This window comes from Furipterus horrens, unplaced genomic scaffold (assembly GCF_987537825.1).
Source record: "Furipterus horrens unplaced genomic scaffold, mFurHor1.1.pri manual_scaffold_4, whole genome shotgun sequence".
Classification (NCBI taxonomy): domain Eukaryota; kingdom Metazoa; phylum Chordata; class Mammalia; order Chiroptera; family Furipteridae; genus Furipterus; species Furipterus horrens.
The window spans coordinates 203,372,365-203,394,487 of NW_028327174.1; the positions used below are offsets into that span (position 1 = coordinate 203,372,365).

The 22,123-nt window shown below is 64.2% G+C and overlaps 1 protein-coding gene across 2 annotated transcripts in view; it reads right to left on the reverse strand.

The window, feature by feature from the left end:
* Positions 1-7,383: 7,383 nt before the first annotated feature.
* COL5A1 (collagen type V alpha 1 chain) overlaps positions 7,384-22,123 on the reverse strand; it is a 126,113-nt gene continuing 111,373 nt past the window's right edge. Inside the window, exons 60-66 of one of the 2 annotated variants that reach the window (XM_090274986.1) lie at positions 21,953-21,988; positions 21,545-21,598; positions 20,665-20,920; positions 19,667-19,779; positions 16,362-16,430; positions 13,138-13,371; positions 7,384-8,105 (exon numbers count right to left, since the gene is read on the reverse strand). In XM_090274986.1, the coding sequence (XP_090131112.1) occupies positions 7,959-8,105; positions 13,138-13,371; positions 16,362-16,430; positions 19,667-19,779; positions 20,665-20,920; positions 21,545-21,598; positions 21,953-21,988 (909 nt within the window). In that variant the 3' untranslated portion in view covers positions 7,384-7,958. Of the gene's footprint in view, positions 8,106-13,137; positions 13,372-16,361; positions 16,431-16,491; positions 16,561-19,666; positions 19,780-20,664; positions 20,921-21,544; positions 21,599-21,952; positions 21,989-22,123 lie in introns of both variants that reach the window. The other variant, XM_090274985.1, reaches the window with a different exon arrangement.

Sequence of the window (22,123 nt, forward strand, 5' to 3'; positions counted from 1 at the left end):
CTCCCGCCCGCAGAGCCGCACCGGCCAGGGCTGGAGGCCGCGCTGCCATCCCGCGGCCACCCTCCACCCTCCCCGCCCTCTGGCTGCCAGGCCCCGGCCAGTGATCGTAGACGCGACAAGCAGGGCTGCTCTCTGACATCAGTTTTTGTTTAAGACGCGTGCGTGGACGGCCATAGTCACAGCAGCCGCAGCACCAGTGTGGCCCTGAGACGCGGCAGCCACGCGGGTCGGCCCAGGGCCTGGGGTCTCCCCTGGGAGACTGCACGGAGCGCTGTGGGCCGTCCTACGGGGCGTGGGGGTGGGGTCTGCGCAGGTTCTGTCAACGTCCCCTGCACTGGCCCTTCGGTGTGGAAGCCACTCAACCAGACGGGGCGTGAGGCGGTGCCGGGGGAGCCGGGCGCCCACAGAGCCTGTGTCCCAGGCCTTGCGGAAGTGCCTCGTTCTCCGGTGAGATGGGGGGCTCCTTCTGAGGGCAAATTGATTCACCTGCGCTCCAGAGAGGGCTTTGCACGCTGGGCGCCCCCGGGGCAGGGGGTGTGGGCCCTGTGTCTTCTGTCTTCATCGGCTGAGTGAACAGCGCGTCCCGTGACAACGGCGGGAGAAGGGCCGCCTTGGCCTTCCCTGCCTGGAGGAGAGGAGGCGCGGATGTGGGGACCTTCTCTGCGGCCAGCGATGGGCTGCTGTGTTCTCAGTGACTGAGGCTCCTTGCGGAGGCGTCCTGCCTGGAAGAGGCGTCTCACACCTGCACGTCTGAGCTCGGCCGACGGGCAGCTTCGCCCTGGACACGCCCAGCCAACCGGGGTCTCGCCCTCACCCTTGTGCTCGGGGCGGCCCTGCCTCCTGCCTGATTGCGCTTCCGTTTCTGTGGTGAGGGATTTGCAGACACGTGGTTTCCTTTGTACCACGTCTCACGGGGGAACCGGGGGCCTGGGCGTGTGGATCTGAGAGAAGAGCCGGGGTGGCCAGGAGGCTGAAACAGGACCGGACACCTGGCTAGGACATAACTTGGGTCCTGTGGTCACATGGTCCCTGTCTCTGATGCTCTGCTCTGCCTGCAGCTGGAGGATGCCAGGGACAACAGATCGCAGCCACGGGCATGGGGACACCATGGTGGCCGCGTGCCCTTGAACTTCATTGGCACACAGGCACCATAGGCCCCGCTTTGCTGACACCCGTCTTAGGCCACCAGAAACTTCCTACGGTGCCACATCACAGGGGGACACAGACGCGTGTGCGGACATGGGCCCATGACCAGGGACCAGCACAGTGCGATTCGTGACGGCACCCGCGTGTGCCCAGGGAGTGAGCCAGCGTCTTCATTGAGAACCGGTCGTGGGCTATCCGTCCCTCTGATCCTGGCAGGCGGGGCGAGGGGGCTTGCAGTCTGTCAGGGGCGTGCGCTGAGGGTCCCTGAGACAGAGCAGGGAGCAGGATAAAGCTGTTCATTTCCGCGGGGAGAGGGACCCAGGGCCTGGCGCCCCCTTCCTCGTGAGGGCTGGGGGCCTGGTCGAAGACACACCAGCCTCCTGCCTGCGCTACGCGGGCCGCGCCTTCATCTCCGACACCCGGTAGCTGTAGTGGTACCCTTTCCCCGACTTCCAGTTGATGCCATTCGCAAAACTTCCGTGGGCGCCCCCCAGGTAGCGGCCGTTCAGGTTCGACACGTGACAGTCCTTGTGCCACCAGGCTCCCTGGTACTGCTGCGCACAGTTCTCGGGATGCCCGTCGCTGTCCTGGTCCTCGGTGGAGAACGCACTGTCCTTGTGGTACGTCAGGGAGTCGCCTGCCCAGGAGGAGAAGCGGGGCCTTTGCACGCGGCGCTGGGAGGCCCTGGGTGCCCGTCCTGTGGCCCCCGGGGCACGGCGGCCTCGGCAGCGCCTGTCCGGCCTGTGCCCCCCGCTAGCGGACCCAGAGGCGGATTTAACGGCGGGAGCACCGGGTGCGCACCCTGGGCCCCGACCTCTGAAGGGCCCTGCAAAACCCCAACTTCACACCTTTTTCTAATGACACCAAGTTTGGTTTATTATGTGCATTTTTAATTACATACAAGTTTACAATTGGCGGCAAAGCCTGATAGTATGTTTGTATTCGCTTATTCTCATTATTTCATGACCACGCTGCACACGATACACACACTGCGCTGCGCAGGCCCCGCGGCTGCACGAACGCTCATCGGAGCGATGGGCTCGCATTTGCCACTTTGTACGCACAGAGGCTCTCCTGTGGTGCAGACTTGGGGTACATGCAAACACGCAGGGGTGCACGTTAGTCTGTGGATCCCTACTTGTTTCATTTACGGCTTTAAAAATAGTTTTCTGTGTGTATAAATAAATATTCAGGTAAGTTGAAATTATATTAAAATAAAATTAACTCCTATTGTTGAAATTACATAAAGATAAAATTAATTCCTGTTGTTACATCAACAAGAAAAAATTTATTTAAATATTTTCACATTTGTAATTTTAATTTCCAGTAAAATTCTATGATATTTTTGTTCAAATTTCTGATTGTTACTCCTATTATACGTATACTATCATTAATTATAATTATACTTTTACATCTGTTCAATTATTAGTTTGAAACTTTGTGATTATTATGATGCTATCGTTAATTACAGTATACATAAATTTATTCAAATTTTATTGGAAATAAAACATTAATAGTACATAATATTTTTTATTTATTTAAAAATATGGTTAACATGTGTTTTTATTTTCCCTGTCTCTCTCTTTTTTTAAGGGGCCCAATATTTTCTTCTGCGCCCGGGGCCCCGAGTGACTTTAATCTGCCTCCAAGCGGGCCCCCTGCCTCTTAGAGGAGAGGCCACACCACCCAGGATGCCCCAGTCACTCAGGGGCCACAGCGCGGCGCTGTCTGATCGTCTGTTCCATCATCATCCTCCATGGTGGTGAAGGGTCACACCACCCCTTGCGGGACTTGGTACCCCCGGCCGTCTCCGTGGGGACGAGCAGGCGTGGGCCACGCTGCCCTAACGCGTGGCTGAGGACGCCATGGGGGGCTGAAACCACCGCCCAGCACCGCCCAGAAGAAACCATGGTGCCTAAGCCTGAGCGGGCAGTCAATGGGTCCTTAGTGAATGAACGAATTTTCAGGGTAGGAGGGGGAGGTGAGGGCAAGAAAGGCAGAGGGGGAGCAGGTTCCCTGCAGGAGTCCCTCTCCGGGGGAAGGCCCCAGAGCTGAAAATACCCCTCCCCCCATCCCCCCTAAAAGGGGAGAAGATGTGGGGCTCTGCTCCCCCAGCAGGACCGCTGGCGTCCCGGGTTGCGTCACCAGCCTATCCTGGACCCAGACCCAGGGTCCCTGACTGGCTGAGGCAGAGACGTTCCCCACGTCTGTCTCCCATCCAAAGGGAGGCACCACCCAGGGCAGGCTGGAGGCCAGGGTCCCGGCACATGGGAGGGACCCACCCGGAGGGACCCACCCCGACACCCGGGGCCCAGGAGCCCCAGCTCTGCAGTGACAGAGGCCCCGCCCTCCCGCCTCCCAGGCCCAGCCGTGCGCACACCTTCCTCCCCCTCCCCCTCCCTCCTCACTGCTGTCACTGGAGGACACCCCGGTCACGCAGCCCCCAGGCTAAGATGAGGGCCGCTGAGGACAGCTTTTCCGACCCGGGAAGGCTGGGCTAAGATGGAGGACAGTGAGCCGCCCGAGGGGGAGCTCCCAGCCCGCCCAGGGCTCCCGAGCCCCGTGCTGTGAGCTCCGATACTCAGCCCCTCTGCAGCGGGGCCTGGGCCGGGCACCCTCCCGTCTCCCAGGACTGGGAGCAAAGGCCAGGTGTCACCTCAACTCACTTCTCCAGAAGACCCGGCTCCGGACCTGGGCGGCGGCAGGCGCTTGGTGAGTTCTTGCTGGCCAGTCGCCGGGGACGTGACGGTGGGGACAGGAGAGCGGCGCCCGAGTCCCGCTCCTCTGCCCGGGTCCCGGGGACACCCCCGCGTGAGCACACTGGGCGCCGGGCCGCCCCGCGGCACCACACCTGCAGGCTCTCGGCCTCCAGCCCCGGTGGCCCGTGCTCACCGGTCCTCACCCAGGCTTCCGGGGGAGGGGAGACGCACGGAGACTGGGGGCCCTGCAGGGCCTGGCGCCGGCGGGTCGCCCCGAAGCCCCTCCATCTCCATGTCCAGCACCACCCTGCCCCACCCCCTCACCTGAGGTTGAAGCCGCAGCACCTGCCCCCAGTAAGGGGCTGGGACCCCTCTTCTCAGGCCCATCACCCTCATGTGCGGGGCAGCAGCTCCGCGGCCTGTGCCCCTGTGACGGTGACAGCAGGCGCCCAAGAGCCCCCGACCCTGCGGCCAGGCAGGGACTCTCTCTCCCGAAGGCAGGGCGCCCCGTGCCAGGCCCAGGCCACGGCCCCCCGGCCCCCACGGCCCCGCCACTGGCTCCCTCAGCTTCTCACGGCCGCCGCCACGCCTGCCCGGGTTGGCTGGGAGAGCCACGCCGCGACCGTCTGTCCATCAGACGCGCCAGGCTGAGCTTGCACTGGTGCCGGTCTCTCGAGGCGTCTCTGCTTCCCCTTGAGCCGACGATGCTGGGGGTGGCTGTCTCTTCCGGGCCAGACCACCCTCCAGGCTGCGGATGCTGCTTCCTTCCGTTCCGGCCAGTCCTGCAGGGGCGGTGACCGGCCCGCTGTCACAGGTAGCCAATGGCCGTCTGCCCACGCGTCTGTCCTGGGGGTGGGGAGCCCCCCTCCCCCTCCCACAGCCCCGCCCTGGGCCTGACCTCAGCATGGTGCCCACTTCCATCCTGTGGGTGTGCAAGCTGTGTCCCGGTCTCGGTCTCCCCGCCGCCCCTCCTTCAGGGTCGCCTAGGCCAGTGGCCCTCGGCCCTGAGCATGACCTCGTCAAAACCCAGATGTCGGCCTCCCTGGAGTGTGTGGCTCAGCAGCAGGCCTGCAGCGGCAGGGCCCAGGGACCTGCCTAACGAGGCCGTGCGGGGCTGCCAGACCCTGGGCCCCATCGAGAAGCACCGGCCTGGGCTCCGCAGCAGCGACGACTTCCCCGCCGGTGGCTTCAACGAACAAGAGTGTCTCCCCGTGGCACTACAAGTCCATCCATCACAGGGAGGCCGGGACACCCTCCGGGACCCCAGTGGGGCGCAGCCACTGTGTGGACGTGGCTGGTGACATGCAGGAGGGAACTGCCACTTCAAAGGGCCACGCGTCACTTCTGCGCGGGGTCATTGACCTGGACAGCCACACACACACACACACACACATGCACACACACACACACACACACACCCCACTTAGCAAGGGGCCAGAAAGTGAAATCGTACGATGTGACTGGACAGTGGGGCAGGATTCCCCTGGGGACACGCTGGCCCAAGGCACCACCCTCGCCCCCAAGAATGAGGCAGCCCTGGGAACGTGGGAACTTGCCAGGGAGCCTTGCGCTGGCGCCCGGTCACATGCTGAGGACACCCAGAAAGCCACTGTGTCCCAGGCAGGCCCGCTGCCGCCACTCTGGGGGTTGAGCTCTGTGGGCAGCTGGCCTGGGCCACGCCTGCCCTCCTCTCTGAGTGACTGTTGTCAGGATTTGAGTGTCCACGGCCCAGAGGCGGGAGTGGCCCTGGTCACGCTGAAGAAGACAGCCAACCGTGTGTGCTTACAGTGGAAACAGGAAACGTGATTTATTAAAAAACTACTTCTCTTACATGGGCTTAAAATATTTTAAAATGGCTTTCCTGCGTTACCAGGTAAAATGTGCGAACACGTCTACTGGATGTCTGGGAGAGGCACGCCACCGTTTGACATTATGTCCTAAAGGGCCCGGCGTCCCTGAATTGTTACCACGGGTTTTCTGTTTCCCGATTCTCCTTTGTGTAAACATGCGCCCAATGACACAGATCAGGAGGGGGAAACATCACGCCAAAAGAATTTCTGCAAATATAGAAGTAATTTTATTGCAATATACCGTAGCTAAGTGTCTGGGGAGAACGAGACATGTCTTGACTTCAGTACAAATTACAACAGCGTGGGAGAGACCCACAGAGGCGGGAAGTGACAGGACAGAGGGGGGCGGAGGAGAACTCCACCCGGAACCACATGACCTAGAGAAACCCACGGTGCGCAGGGCAGCCCGGGGCGCGGCTTTGCTTTCGAAGGGGTGAACGTGGCCATCGCTGGGGCGTGCTGGGTTCGGGAGTCTCTCGAAGCCAGACTTTTCTTTGGCAAGAGCGGGGCTGGGTTTCCACGGGCGGTCGGGAAATCCTTGTGGGTGGTGGTCTGTTTCTCCGGGCGGCTGCACCATGGTTTCTGAAGCAGGGGCCACGACTGGCCAGGGCGGGGTGGGTGGGGGGGCAGCACCAGCCGTGACCCATCACAGCTCCTCCCGAGGGGCCCCCGCTGGTTTCTGCCACCGTGGAGGGAGGGCAGCGTTTCACAGTTAAAGGGTGCCTGTCCTCGCCCACAGAAGGCAGCCCCTCCGGCTTGTCCAGGGAGAGGGGCTCCAGGGCAGCCGGGGCCGCGCCGGGCTGTTGCAGACGGAAATCCCAGTTGTGTTCGTGGGCCGGGCCCCGCCGAGACTCCCCGGGTTCATTGCACGAGTCTCTGTCTGCGGAGGCCACGCCGGAGCTGCCGCCGGGCGGCACAGGGGACCGCTGAGGGGCTCCGAGGCCGTTCTCGGAACAAACGCAGAAGTTAGCACCACAAACACGTGGCAACCGAACACAACCCGCTAGGCTGACTCTGTGGACGACGGGGAAGCCTCCTGGTGTGTGTGTGTGTTTTCAAACCACAGAAACACAACCGAGTCCTGGTCACAGGCCTCAGAGCGGCCACACCGCAATCCGCGATCGGGGGCCTGGCGGGAAGGGAGGGGCAGGCACTGATCTCAACGTCCTTGGCGGGGCCCGGGCTGTGGCGGGAGGCGGGAGAGGGGGGCGCGGCCAGGCACCCGGTGTCGCCTCCAGGTGTCGGAGCAGGTAGCACCACAAAGCGAGTGTAAAGTCAGCACCAATCTTCACGTCGTCATCATCTGCGGGACGCGCGTCTCCTGGCCGACACTCACGCGGCAGGAAGACAGGCGGGGGGAGGAGGCCGGCCCAGGCCACAGCCCGCCTTTAATCTGAGCGCACGCAGAGAAGGCGAAGTGGGAAATCCTCTTCTTCCTCCCCATTGAAGAACCCAGGGCGCATGGAAAAGCTGTCGGAAGAATGGGCCCCGACACCTGCTTTTCCAACGCCGGTGTGAATTCCCGCTGCTCTGGGCAAATTTCCAACGCAGGGCACCTGGGTGGGGGCGGGGCCTCCCTGCCTCACCAGAACGGACTGCAGCCAGAGGGGACGCCCACCCCCCGTCCCCTGCGCCCAGGGCGCCAGGCTGGGTTTACCTGCATGATTGAAAGTCGGGGACACTGAACATCGAGGACAATACAATACAATATTTACTTACGACTCACAAAAACAGAAGCACCGTCAATTGATCAGAAAGGCACATGAGGAAAGACATCTGCCTGTGACTGGATTGTGTTCTGGGGTTGGAGGCTCGGGCGGGGGCGGGGGTGTCCGTGACACGGTGTGCCTCGGAACATTTTTTGAATGGGGGATACACGTCTTTAAGTAGAATTTTAAAAAACAATAACTCCAAATACTGCAGCCCCTCGGCCCCATGAACCCCCCGCCCCCGAGCACAGCTGGCGCGTCCCGTGGCAAGAAGTGGGGCCTGTCCCCACCCCCGTGGGGTGCCGGGCAGGCGAGACAGGGCTGGGGACAGCAGCGTTCGGGCCCCGCAGCGCTGGGACATCTAGGTCATGTGATTCGGCTCCGGGGTGAGGACGTGGCTCTTTCCCTTTGCTCTCTCTGGTTTGGGTGCGGCCCAGCGGGGTGCTGAGGTGCAGATGAGGTCGGGGGCGGGGTGAGGGGCCCTCACTGTCCAGGACACCCACAGGCGGCGTGCTGAGGTCACGAGGTTGGTCGCAGGGCCGGGGCCGTGGCTCCTAGCCCAGGAAGCAGGCGGGCCCCACTTCAAAACCGAATTTCTGGGACGCCTCCCCGAAGTCGTTGAACATGATGTCCACGACGGGCACCTGCTCCACCTTGGGCGTGTCGATCTCCAGAATCGTCTTCTGGTAGCCTTTCCTGGTCTGGGAGGGGCAGGAGAGGCGGCGTGTCAGAGCGGCGGGCCCTCCCCGGGTTCCCCGGAAGGCCACGCACCAGCCCGTGTCCCATCCCGTGCCCCCCACAGCTGCGAGGAGGGCGGTGAGAGGGTCTGTGGCCGTTTGGACCGATCCCCTCCCCTGCCAGGCGGGACACCCCCGGTCGCACCAGAGACCTTGCCCAAGGCGACCCCTCCCGGACGATAGGTTCCCTGAAATCAGGGCTCCGCATTCAAACACTAAGGGTGACGGCTGCTCCCCAGCCCTGTCCTTGGCCACTCAGAAGGGGATTCACAGGCCAGGAGCGGAGGGGGCCTGGCCAGCCGTCCGGTCCCAGGAGGACCCAGCACACGGAGGGCAAGGGTGGCACGGGGCAGGAGCAGCCTGCTGGGGACTCGGCCCCTCCCCTCACCCGGGCCGTATGCTCCGTCCTCTGTGCTCTGACATGACCCTCTCTTATCACCCGCAGTCCAACCTGACCGACAAGTTGGGGGAGCCTCGGAGCAGTGACAGGTGTCCCGGGAGAGGCCTCTTCCCTCCCCGGGGCCGCGTCCCAGAATACAGGCAGGGAAGGCGCAACTCCGCCTGGTCCCGAGAGCCACCCCCACTCAGGGTGAGGCTAACCTGGCCCTGCCCTCCTGCCACTGCCCCCGAAACCAGGGTCCCAGGCACGGCAACCACAAGCCGCTGAGGTGCCCACCCGCCTCCTGTCCTGGACAAGCGGCTTCCCGCACCGGGGACAAGCCCGAGTTACACCGTCCGGTGGGCCTGGCCCTTGGGTTGGTCTCCCTCCAGCGCGCAGGCCCCAGCGACAGGGTGCCCGGGCGCAGACGCAGGGCCTCCTGGGGCCTCACACCCCTCCTGCAGGATGGGCCGCGTGCCCTCCCCGGAAGGCCCCGACTGCCACCTGGACGGTCCGAGGAGCTCCGGGTGCGGCACGCAGGTGCGGTGCTGCTAGGTGACCTGGATTCCGTCCGGCCCCCCACCATCGGGGTCAGTCCCGTGAAGAGGTGTCCGGGGGGTATGGCCTCCTGAGGGGCGTCCTGAAGCCGACCTTCTACCCCAGCTGCCACCTCATGGCACCCCGTCAGGGGCTGAGTGCCGCGCCCCCCCAAGTCCACATGTTGAAGCCTGACGCCCCCATGAGGGGTCCGGAGGTGCAGCCCCTGTGAACGGGACCGATGCTCTTAGAGAGGCAACTTGGAAGAAGCGAGCTGTCTCCCCGCCGTGAGCGCCCGGCCAGAAGGCGGCCATCTTCCCCCAGACCAGGGGCCCCACCCGTCCCCACCACGCCGACACCCGGGTCTGACTCCCAGCCCCCGGAACCGAGAGGAAGCAGTGTGCGCGGTTTAGGCTGCCGGGCCGTGGGGTCCGATGCTGAGCCCCGCAGCGGAGCCACACCGGGTTCCGACCCCCAGACACGGAGTCAGACAGCAAACACCTGCTGTTGGAAGGACCGAATGTGGGGTGACTTGCTACAGGCCACAGGTAATGAGCGCTCCCTGCAGCTGAGGCTTCTGACCTGGAAGTGGGGTGGTGAGAGGAGGTGAAGCCTGCTCCATCCAGGGCTCCGGGGGGGCTGCCACCCTGTGTTCCATGCCCTCACCCCACAGACTGGCCCCCCCCTTACTTAGTAAGACGCGCTGGGTCAGGCTGGGCTTGTTTTTAAGCGGGACTGGCCCTTCAGAGCCCACGCGCCCCCAGCGAGCTTGTCAGCACAGCGTGAGCCAGCGCCGCCCAGACCGGGGCTCAGGGGCTCAGGGGCGGGGTTCACAGCCCGCCTTGGTCACCGGCATCTCAGACCACAGTGATGTATGTGGGGCACAGCCGCCCTGTGCGGGCACTGCCTGCGGGACCTGTCACGGAAACTCAGCAGCGCAAGTGCCGACAGCCTCAGGCAGTGTGGCCGCGGCCTGGCAGGGCACAGCGGGGTGGCCGCTCCCGACGCCGCCTGCGGGGCTGCTGCCGGGCCCAGAGGGGGTGTAAGGGCCGCACGCACCCTGCGGCTGCTGGGAGGGGCTGGGAGGGCAGCAGGGGCAGGACCCAGTGTCCGCAGAAATGACGGCCACAGGCGCCCCTTCGGGAGTGGCGCCCTGCGAGACAGCGGACCCCTCGCCCCTCCCCCAGCCAGGCCAGCCCCCCTGCCTGCGCCCTGTCTCTCTGGGCCTCGCCCCTCACCTGTCTGACCACCGACCACCGTAGATGATCAGACAGGACGGCTGGCTGGGCCTTTGCTGTCACAGGGAGCCACGCGACCTCAACGTCTGAGCGGTCCCACACCAGCGAGCTGACGAGCAGGGCAGCACCCAACTTCTCTCCTCCCCACGGGGAGGGCGGGCATGTAGGCCATTTGTGGGGCCAGCACCCACCTCCCCTCCCCACACAGGGGACAGGGGCGCTTGCCGAGCCGGCAGGGTGGTTTCTCCTGGATTTACAGGGCTCTGCCACTCCAGCAGTCAGAGCGCTTGCGGGGGCGGGCGCAGGGTGTGCATTTAAGCAGGCCGCGCACACGCGGCTCCGTTGCCCCGTTACTATTTCTGAGGCATAAACAGCCATCACAGGCCAGCGATGGTCCCCAAGGGCGTACAGAGCTGCACAAACAATGGATTTATGTGACGCAGCTCAGGGGCCTCTTGCCCAGTGATACGAGCCTCTCCAGAGGCAGGGACGCTGGCGGCCGTCACTCGGTGACACGGCCACCGGAGGCCTGTGGGGGAGTCCCCCATCTGTTGGCCCTTGTTACACTGTGAGCCCAGCAGGCCAGGGCCCAGGCAGGCCCCTCCGCTTATTACACGGCGGGGTGGGGGTGGGGGGACGGGACTCCAAACTGTGGCTGAACTTCTGGGTCGGGGTGAGCAGAGCATGGGGCGCTCCCGGCCCAGTCACTGCCCCTCCTCCATGTCGGCCCACCCAGCCCGGCTTCCCCCGCCCTCCGAGTCCCCACTCCAGTCGGCCTGCAGGACCACGTTCTCCATCAGCGGGTCACGGTCCGGAGTTGTCACCGCTCCACCTTTTCAAAGCTGGACTCCGCCGCCTGTACCAGATGGCGGGGACGGGCCAACCGAGGGCTGCCCTTCGTGCCCTGGAAGCCGGGAAGCGCCAAGGCAAGCTCCAGGCTGGGTCCCCAGGGCTGCCTCTCCTTCATGGGCTCCCCACTTCCCTCTGCACTGCTGCCCTTCCGCCAGCCACCCTGCTGCCTAAAAATAACCCCAGGAGCAGGGATTCTCCTTCGGCGTATCGTGGGCCGGGTGCACCTCGCGGCTCCTTTGGGGCGTGACGGGCTGAGCTCCAGAACCGGCCTGGGAGCAGGTGCTGTTATTATCTTCCCTCGTAGGAGGTGAGGCGCAAGGTAATTTTACCGCTGCCGCTCGGTGTCTGGGGCAGCCTGGGGTGCGGGTCAGGAAGAGGGACGGATGCCGGGTGACTTCGGGCGCCTTTCCCAGGGACTGGGTCCCTCTGACCTCACACAGGGATAAGTCCTTGGTCAGATGTGAAGAGGGGGCCTCGCAGACCCAGGCCATGGAAGCAGGGAGCAGAGGCGGGCCCTCCACGAAGACTGCTTGGCTGGCAGCCAGGCCCCGCGCTGGCCCCCACGCTGGCCCTGTCCACGGCCACCCACCTCTCACCCTCAGGGAGCCGTGGGGCGGCCGTAACTAGACACTTTCATGGGAGTTTCTCTGGGCTAAAGGGCACAGCTGGTCCCAGGACCAGTCAGGGGACCCTGGGCCCACGGGGCCCTGCTCTTGGCACCCACCCTGTGCCAGCCCCCTGGGTCGGCCCTGCCCTCCGGCCTCCACCTGACCCTGCCTGCCCGAGGACCTGCCCCAGAACACGGCCTGGCCTGCCTGCCCCAGACCGCCCTCGCAGACACTGGCCGGGCCATACACCCCCGACCTCCTTTGTGGACAAGAAGGAGAAGCCCTGCCCAGAGGGCATCCTGCACCTGCGGTGGGACCCACGGGAGTGGGGGCGCCGGCTACACGGGCATGTGGGCGTGGCTCAGTGCTCGGGACACCCCTGGCCCGGCATCACTGGTCTGTTGCTTTGCTCCTAGTGGGTGGGGGGCACCCAGGACCCCAGCAGCCAGAGGGGTCATGGCTGGTTTACTGCTCTGGAAACCCACAAGAAGGGCCTGCCCGGAGCTGGGCTGGTCGTCAGAGCATCCTGGCCAGGTGACGACCGGCCCAGTGCCTGCAGAGGGGTGGCCCTGGCCGGGCCCAGGCTGGAGCCACACAGGCCTGTCCCCTATGGGATCTGGCCTGGGCGGGGCCTCTAAAGAGCAGGTAGTGAAGAGAACCGGGATCCCAGGTCGGGTTGGGACAGGAAGACCCACAGACACCGACTCCATCCTTAAAAGGCCACATGAGGGACATGTCTAAGGATTTCAGTAGGACTTGCAGACATAACTCTGACCTGGAGGTGCAAACCCGAAGGAAGGACCCTGGGCTGAGAGGGTGCAGCCTGGCTCTGGGGGGTCACACATGGGGTGCAGAGCTGGGCAAGAATACCCAGGGGCCCAGGGGCTGCAGAGTGAATAGGACCCAGCCCGATGGCCCCTCCTGCCGGCGGCACGGAGGCCGGGGAGGTGCCCTAACATGGGCGGGGAGGCCCGGGAGTCTGTAACTGCAGCCGTCGCGGCTGCTGCTGGAACCCCAAGGCCGCAGGCCGCTCCTCAGCATGGCCGCGTCCTCAGGAGCAGGCCCAGTCTCAGCTTTGGCCACTCCCAGAACGAGCCTGTCTAAGAAGAGGGAGTCTGCCTCTGGAGCGGACGTCAGGCCGGGCTGGGCTCATGGGCCCCGGACCCCTGACCCTTCCTGTCATGTCTCAGCTTTGCCTTCCTGACCCACCGTGGGGTGGCCACGTGCTGAGAGCAGGTGGCCGGGGCCACGCCTTGTCTGGAGACTCCCGGGGCACCTGGCGCACAGGACATGTCCAGTGAATTCGTGTTGACCGAATGAACAAACCCCTCGAGGTGTGACCAGATCGCGCCGCCCAGTGGCGAGGCCCCAGTGACACTCACAGCACAGCCGTCCACCACGGCGTGGATGTAGGGACTGTTGTCATAAGACATCTCCTCGTCGTTGGAGCCCAGGAAGCGAATGGCCTTGTCGTAGCTGCCCGTGGCGGCGTCCTGCCAGGCGACCGACTGGTAGCAGTTGTAGGTGATGTTCTGGTTGGCGGAAGCGCTCAGCAGACGCAGGAAGGTCATCTGGACCACGCCCACGGGGTTGCCCTCGATGTCCACGTAGGAGAGCTGCGAGGGGACAGGAAGGCGGGCGCTCAGCGGGGCGGGGACACACAGCACACACAAAGGCCCTGGCAGGGATCTCACCAGCATTATCTATGAGTGCGCTCCTCCGCAGCACGAGCCACGTCAGGGCCGCTGCCTGGAAGCGGCCTCGCACCCGGCCCCAGAGGCCAGCATGCACTGGCTCTCAAGGGGTGGGGGTTCCCAGAACAGAGGGAGCCATACCTCACTTCTTTCAGGAGCCTGAATAACTCACCCACTCCTTGTACCTGGCTGAACCCTGCTCATCATTCAGGGCTCAACACATGCGCCTCCTTCTCCAGGAAGCCTGCCTGGGTTAGGTGTCCTCACTCCCGACCTTGGCCCGTCTCAAGGTCCATCTTCCCTACCAGGCTGTGCGGCCCTTGGCACCAGCGCTGGACCCCAGGGGCATGTGTTGTAGGTGCCTGGACTGGGATCACCCTGAGGGCAAGTCCACTCCTGAAACTGCCCCAAGGCCGGCAGGAATGCTCGCTACGGTATATTAATAAGGGAAAACCAGTGATGTGCAAGGCCCTGGCCAGAGGCCGTGAGAATGGGGGTAGAGGGGGCAGGGCAGGAGGCCCGGGGAGTAACTCAGGCCAAAAGCCAGGAAGGCTGGCCCCAGCGACCATGAGCAGGATGGCTGGGGTGACCAGGCGCCCTCCAGGAGCCTCAGGGGAGCCCTGGGATGGCACCCAGCACAGCTGTCCCTGCCTCTGCCGGGGACCCGGCACCCAGGGCAGCGCAGAGAGGCCTTCCTGCAGCCGGGGTGGCTGGCCTTGCCCATGCAGACCCGTGCAGCCGGGCTCCCAGCTCTGCCCACAGACCCAGGGCAGGGTGCCAGGGAAGGAACATGTGCCTGTTCTCAGGAGACCGCTCCAAAACAGGGCTCTGCAGCTCAGCGGGGTATCTGTTTCTCCATCTCTTTGCAAACCCCAGCTTTCTGAACCCTGGATGCTGCCCAGGGACACAGCTGCTTCCTAACCCCGAGATGGTCCATCTCTCCTCCCGCCCAGGCCCCGCCCCGAAAGCCCTCTGCAGGAGCCGGGCTCTCCTCCTGCTCAGACACCTGCTGGGACAGAGCAGACAAAGGTCAGGGTCTGAGGCCAACCTGGCCCACCCTGAAAGAGCCACACGGAACACTGGAGGAGTTTCCGGGGACCCCGCCTGCTCCTTCTGTGTATGTCATCACAGGGCTGAAGGTGGCAGGGCCAGGCCTGGATCGGCCCTTCCCCGGGCGCAGGGGGAGCCCGGGGCCACCGGCCCATGCCAGCCGTTCATGCGGTCACTGGGCCCCTTACAAGGGCCTTGAGGAAGAGGACGGAATACCAACCGCAGCCTGGGCCATCAGGTGCTCCTCAGGGAAGACACACGACTGACTCGAGAAAGGACGCATGCAGGCAGAGGCAGCGGGCGGGCTGGGCACAGAGGGACCTGAAGCGCCCGTGCTGAGCGGGACCCGTGCTGGAGCCAGACCCCAGCCTGCCCTCCAGGGCCAGGCCTCTACACTACTGTCACATGGCATGTCCAGGGCCATGCAGCCCAGATGAAGCCCCTATTCCTTCAGGGGGCACCTGCCTCTCTGTCCCATCCACCCACGATATCACAGACGGCCAGAAATAACAAGTGGGAAATACACAGGCACGCTGAGGTTTTTCCCGGGCTATCCCTTCCGCTCCATCCTCGGAGGGGGGCTCGTGGGCTGGGGGCTGGCACAAAGGCTCCCCAGCCTGGGTGGCTCCCCCCGACCTCTGCCCACCTGGCTCGAGCACCTGGGTGCCGGGCCCCGCCCTGTGTGGGCCCCCACTTCAGGTCCCCTACTTCAGGTCCCCTGCATGCAGCACTCTTTCTGAAGGAGCACTAGAGGTGGAGGAGGGAACAGAGTGGCAGAGACAGGAAGCCAGAGAGGAGGCCTTACAGACGTGGCCAGGCGCGCGCCAGCCTCTGGGGTCTGCAGGGACCCGGGTGACTCAGAAGCGATGACACGAGGGCATGAGATGTTAATAATTAGCCACGAAGGGCCATGAGGTTTAGAAACAAAGGTCTTCAGAGGTGTGACAGGGCAGAAGCCACCTGGAAGCCACCGCTCCCAGCCCGTGGGGGACCAAGGCCTCTGTGCCCATGTGAAGAGGCTGGGGGTGGGGCTGATGGCGATGGTCGGGTCTGAGGCCATGAGGCCTGGGGGGCAGCTTCCCAGTGACAAAGGACCTCCTCCTTCAAGGGCCACTCAGGGCGGGACGACCAGACCCGAGGAAGTGTCCACAGGAGGCCTAGTGCGGCTGTAGCGGCCCTGCAATAGGTCACGTTCTGGAAGCTCGGTCGTTTAACTTGCTGGGAAGGGGGCACAGAACTCTGCACTTTGTTCCAAAAAAGGGCTCCGGGAGCCGGAGGGTGCAGGGCCAAGTGCTCCACTGGGCGGGGACAGCTACGGGGCTCACGTGAGCAGACCGGCTGCCCCCAGCCTCTCTACCGGCTGGAAGAGTCTTACTCTGATCTTTCAAAGGATGCAACCAGTTTCAGGGAAGGGCCACTTAAGATGAGCTCCCGTTTAAACAGGGGCTGATGCAGACATTGCGGATGCAATCAGAACAGCCCCTCGAGCCAGGGAGGGGCCTGCGGGATGTGTCCATGAGCCCCATGGTTCAGTGACCTGGGACCTGCACCCCGGACCGAGCAGGATAAAGCCCTCCGCTCCCACGGGGCTTGGTCTCAGCGCCCGGCAGCTGCGGCTCTGGGGGCCCCGCACGCCAGCCAGCCCGCGCCCTAGACTGAACGGAAAACCATGCGCCTGCTTCCAGGCTGAAAGGCCCTGTCGCGGGGGTGGCGGGGTGGGCACGATGCTGCGTCCGGCTGCCATGTGCCGTGGAGCGGTTTGGTCAGAGTGGCGAGAGCAGGTACGGCCACGGCGGCCACCAGTCCCATGCAGAGCCACGAGCCAGGCCGTGCGGCAAGCAGGCAGCGCTGGCGGCACTTACCAGGGACCCTCGCTTGTACTGACTATACCAGGTGGAAGGCTGCTCTTTGGGCCAGCGGGCCATTTTACTCTGTAAGATAGGAAACGGGCGCGTTTGAAGGACAACCGCGGGGGGGCCGGGGCCGCCTTACCAGTTTACCGCGCTTGAATTCACTGAACCAGGAACCCGGGTTTTCTTTGGGCCAAGAAGTGATTCTGGCCTAAACATGGAGCAGGGCAGGTGCAGAAGGAGAGAAACAGAAGGACAGGGTTACTTATCCTGCCCCTGCGAGACGCGCCCCCTCCTGCAGACACGCCCCGTCCTGCGGGCACGCCCCTTTCCTGCGGGCACGCCCCGTCCTGTAGCCACGCCCCGTCCTGCAGACACGCCCCATCCTGCGGGCACGCCCCATCCTGTAGCCACGCCCCGTCTTGCGGGCACGCCCCATCCTGTAGCCACACCCCGTCCTGCAGACACGCCCCGTCCTGCGGGCACGCCCCTTTCCCGCGGGCACGCCCCGTCCTGTAGCCACGCCCCGTCCTGCAGACACGCCCTGTCCTGCGGGCACGCCCCTTTCCCGCGGGCACGCCCCGTCCTGTAGCCACGCCCTGTCCTGCAGACACGCCCCATCCTGCGGGCACGCCCCATCCTGTAGCCACACCCCGTCCTGCAGACACGCCCCCTCCTGCGGACAGGCCTCCTTCCCCATGTTAGCCGCTTGCCCAGCACTGAGGACACTGCCTGGCCTCAGTGACTGCTGAAAAGTGCGTGTGGACTGAGTAAACCAGTGAACGCATGAGCGAGTGGGCTGTCACCGGCTGGATGACGATGACGATGATAAGAGGAGCCAACATTCGCTGACGGGCTCAGGGAAGGATGAGCGTGCAGCCCCTCGTTGGAGCCCTGGCTCTGAAGGCTGTGGCTCCGTCTGCAGGGCCTCCCGCTGGGGACAGCGTGTCGGGGGACCGCAGCAGGACCGGAGGTGGACCCCCAGGTATGAGGTGTGGGTGTGCGCGCTATGTGTGCACCGTGTGTGCATGATGGAAGCGGTGTGTGTGGCGGGGCGCCAGCATTGCTCTGTGGGCTGCCATGGACCCCTGAGGAGCTAGCACGGAGCAGAGGCGTCCTTGGGAGGGGTGGCACCTGTCCCCCTGCTGGGAGGGAGGGGCCCCATCTGGGGTTTGCTCTCTGTGGGGCCGGAGTTCTGCCATGGAGTCGATGAATGGTGGGAGGTGGGAGGGGGGGACACCCTGGAGGAGCCGTGCGGCCGTGTGGCTCCAGAGCAGAGGTGCCCAGCTACGGCCACCGTGTGCCAACCTGCTGCAGGACAGAAACCGGGCCAGCCTGTCCCCAGGTCCCACGGGCCTCTGCCTGGACGCCAGGTCAATATTCTTGTCCCCGTCCCCTGGCTCTTGAGCTGGCCTTGGGCAGGGGCTGGGAAAAGGGACCCCCCGGAGGAGGAGGGTATCCAGTCCGCCTCCTGCCCCCTGGACTCCCAACCCTCTTGTTTTCATTTCCAAATCTGTGGCCGTGGTGACAGGCTCAGAGGGTGGTCTCGTCAGGGACAGAACCAGAGATGTGGGCAGGTGCTCACCTTGCCCAGCTTCTGCCTGGAACCCAGGTGACCGGGCAGAGGGTTTACCTGCACATGGCTGTGGCCGTGGCCTGAGCCCAAGGCGTCAGCCCGTGGACGCCTGGTTGGACAGCGCACGTGCAGACGAAGGGGGCGGGGCGGCGGGGTCACCCAGCACCCTGCCTACTGTCGGCCCCACTGCACTACCTGCTAGGGCTCCCGCGTCAGAGGGTGTCCTGCTAGCTGTCTGGCAGTGAGGCCGTTTGCAGAGGACAGACGGTGACAACAAGGGCAAGAAACAGCATCTTTTGCACCTGCCTTTCCTCCTGGGCCTTTGCCAGGTGGAAGCCCTGAGGCCGGACCCCAGGCTCTGCTGCTGGGAGTGCAGGTGACCAAGGGGCTCAGCTCCCACGTGGGGGAGCGCACCTGCGAGAGGCCCTCGCGTCATCTCTGTCCGTGCGGAGCCGCTGTTTCCGCGAGCTCCCCGCGGCTATGGCAAGACTTAGGGCTGGGACCCACCCGGGAAGATGGAGCTGCTCTTTCTGCGGAGGACAGTGCATCTGGGCGCTGAGGCCACCAGGGAGCTGGGACAGCAGGCTGCTGACTCCTGCCGGCCCGAGCCCTAATGGCACACACAGCTTCCAGGACACAGTCACCCCTGTCACAGGACAGCTAGCTGTCTGAGAGGGACATACGGAGGAGGGTCTGTTAGGCCGGTGCAGAGGGCACTGTGGCCGATGTCCCCATGACCTTCCTCATTAGAGCCCCTGCCCTTCTCTCCTGTCCTGGGCCAATGTGGGCCCAGCCTCAGACTCACACTTCACAGAAAGCAACACATGTCTACCTGTTTATGCACATGCACACCACCCACACATCTGTGTACTCACCATCCACATGTCTGTGCGCACACCATCCACATGCCTGTGTGCATACACCATCCACGGGTCTGTCTACACACGCACACCACCCACACGCCTGTCTGTATGCACACAAACACTCACACATACATATTCCCATTGTCCACACTCACCAACTCCCAGCAGGTGGGGCTTTTGAAAAACCAGAAGGAACATAAATTCACATCCACAAACGAGCAAGGGATCTGAACCTTGCTAATGAAAACATTTTACTACACAAAGTCCTGAGCTCTGACTGCACTCAGGGGGACAGCAGCAAATGGTACAAAAGTAACTGACAGGTGTCCTGGCTGGCGTGGCTCAGTGGATTGAGCACCAGCCTGAGAACCAAAGGGTCATTGGTTCAATTCTCAGTTAGGGCACAGGCCTGGGTGGCAGGCCAGGTCCCCAGTTGGGGGCGCGCGAGAGGCAACCACACACTGGTGTTTCTCTCCCTCTCTAAAAAGAAAATAAACTTAAAAAAAAAATTTTTTTTTTAAAGTAATCAACAGGAAGCATTCAGGCAGACGCTCTCTGTTCAAAGGTGTGCTGGGGCCACTTCTGCCCCAAAGTCCTCCGGGCGTCACTTTAGCGGGGAGCCGGCCCACTGGGATGGGGCCCCAGTCGGCCTCCAGCCACTTCCCTAACCTGGGCTGTGTGAACCCCATCCCTTTGATAAACTTTCTCCTAAGGCACCTGGAGGGTTCCTTGTGGAAGAAAAACCTCCTTTTAGCAACAGGCCCCTTTCCGATTTGCATTCTGAAAGCCTACTGACCAGATGAACCCCAACTGACTGTGGGAGGGCTGAGCCCTGGGCGGGGCCTCTGCAAAGCAGGGGCGGGCGGGCGGGCACTTACCCCCTCGGACTTCTTGTCTGGGAACACGCACGTGGCCCCTCCGGCTGTGAAGTTGCAGTAAACCTTGAAGGAGTCCCTGGAGCAGCCTTGGTTTGGGTCGACCCAGTATTCACCTGCGGTGTGGGGGCGGGGAGCGTGAGCACTGTGCCCGACAGTTCCAGAAGCAGCTGCCATTTGAGGCCGGCGGCTGAAACGCACACCGGGCCCACGTGCCGCCGGCACAGCCTTCCTGGGGTCTGTGGGGTGCGTTCTGCTTTTCCGACTGGGCCCCTAAAGGCACGTGGGCAGCCCGGCCCCAAGAATACGGCCGGACGTGGGCCTGTGGGGCGCAGGCCTGGGGAACCGGAGGGCAGGGTCCCTGTGCTGTGGATAGAAACGTGGGGACGATCCCGTGAACTCTTGGGAGTTCACGCAGCTGGGATCGGAGCTGCCTGACCACGGGATTGTCCAGTGTTGTAGGAGAGACGGCAGACTCCCCAGGGGGAGGGCAGGCCGGGCGCTTCCCCTGCCAGCGGGGGGCAGAGTGTGGCTTCACGCGGTGAGAACGGGAGTGGTTTGCGGGTGCACTACGCTCTGCAGTTTAAGGGGACACTCTCAAGCGCAGCGTCTAATACCGACGTTAACGCCAGCGCTGATATCAACAATGATCCAGACGCCGACAGCAGCAGCCGCGGCCGACACTGAGCACAGGGCTGGCTGTGGCCCGGGCCAAACGCATTTACCCAGCACCTCAGGCCATCTGTCCCCTGGTGTGTAAATCCTCCCACTGGACAGACAGGGACATGCGGCTCTGGGTAGAGCCTGCGAGACCCCCCGGCCTCGCCCCTCTCCCAGCCTTGCCCCACAGGACCCAGTGTCGCCTCTCCTGGTGTGATGTCTCCCTCTGGTTACAGGCCAGAGCCCCGGGCACCCCCACTGCACGGACGGAAGGCTGAGGCTGAGCGAGGGCCGCGGTGGCCCCAGCCCGCCCTGGCCCGCAGGCCCCGCCGCGCCCCTACCATCGGGGAAGTCGGGGTGGCAGAGCTGCAGGTCCTTGCAGGTGCGGGCGGGGTTCTCCTGCGTGCCCAGGGGCCGCTTCATCTGCTCGATCTCCAGCTTCAGGGAGTTGAGCGAGCCGAAGATCTCCTCCATGCCGTCCGCGTAGTCCACGTAGCTCTCGCCGTCCGCGTCGTCCATCAGCTGGCTGGCGTCGATGTTCCGCCGCGTCCTGGACGCCTGGATGGGCAGGGGCTGGATGACCTCGCCCGGGGGGCCCTGCGGGCGGGACAGGACAGAGGCGCCCATCTCAGCGCGCTTTTCTTCCCTGCCCCCGGCCTCTGGAGCATCCCAAGCCCACCCCCACTGCCAGGCCTGGTGCTCGCCTGTCTGTCCCCTGCTACACCCACGGCCCCCGGACCTCCTCTCGCCTCTGCTGCCCAGCCTGGCCTGCACACGCGGGGCTTCATTCACGCTGGCAAAGTGCAGAGCCTCGGCCTCCTGGGGCCGTGTCACAAGGCCCCAGCCAAGGATGACAAGGAGTCCAGCTGCACTGCCATGGCACTCACCGCCACCCACAGGATCCATCCTGCACCTTAGGGCACTGTCTGGTGTGGCCCACCCCATGCGTGTGTGACACACGCATGCACGTACACAGGTACACATGTATGTGTGCGCGCACACACACGCGCCTTCCTCCTCTCTCCACGCTCCCTACCCCGTCTCTTGGCCAAGCAGACTTCCCAGGAGCTAGCCTGGGTGACACGTCCTTCGGCTCCATCCCAAGGACAAGGCCCCACCCTGCTGCACCCAGGGGCTCCCTAGAGCTGCAGATCACGCCCTCAGGCCCTCAGCATTGGGAGAGACCCCGCCCCCACTTCCAAGTCTTCCAAGGCTGCTCACCGGCGGGCCGGGGGGGCCAGGGTGGCCTGACTCTCCCTTTGGGCCGGTGGGACCCTGGGGGAAGAAAGAGAACCAAGTCTGAGCACCGGGACCTGCTGTGACGCCAGCGCCCCAGAGCGCTGAAGGGTCCCTGACAGCCCATGTGGAGAGGACGGAGGGACAATCCAGCCTGCTCCCCTCTCCCCTCCGCAACGCCCTGCGATGGGTCCTTTCTGTGAGGCCGGGGGCCGCAGCCCGAGCCCTGGGTCCAAGACAACAGGCGGGAGGTGAGCCCGGTGAGAGAGGGGAGCCGGGAGGCCCCACCGCCCACCAGGAGCCAGGGAGGGGGGTGTGCAGGGCGGGAGTCGTCCAGGGGGCACATGCCCTCCCCCGAGGCAGCAGGGCCCCTTCAGGGAATGGACCACCTACCGAGGAGCCCTTAGCGCCTTTCGGGCCAGGGGGACCCTGCAGAGAGAGGGACGGAGAGAGGGGCAGAGCGTCAGCGGGCTGGGCCCCTCCGCCCCGGGCGTCTGCCCGCCTTTGACCCGTGTGGGCCGGGCCTGGTCCCCACCCCTCCCCGCACCCCTGTCCCCCTTCCCA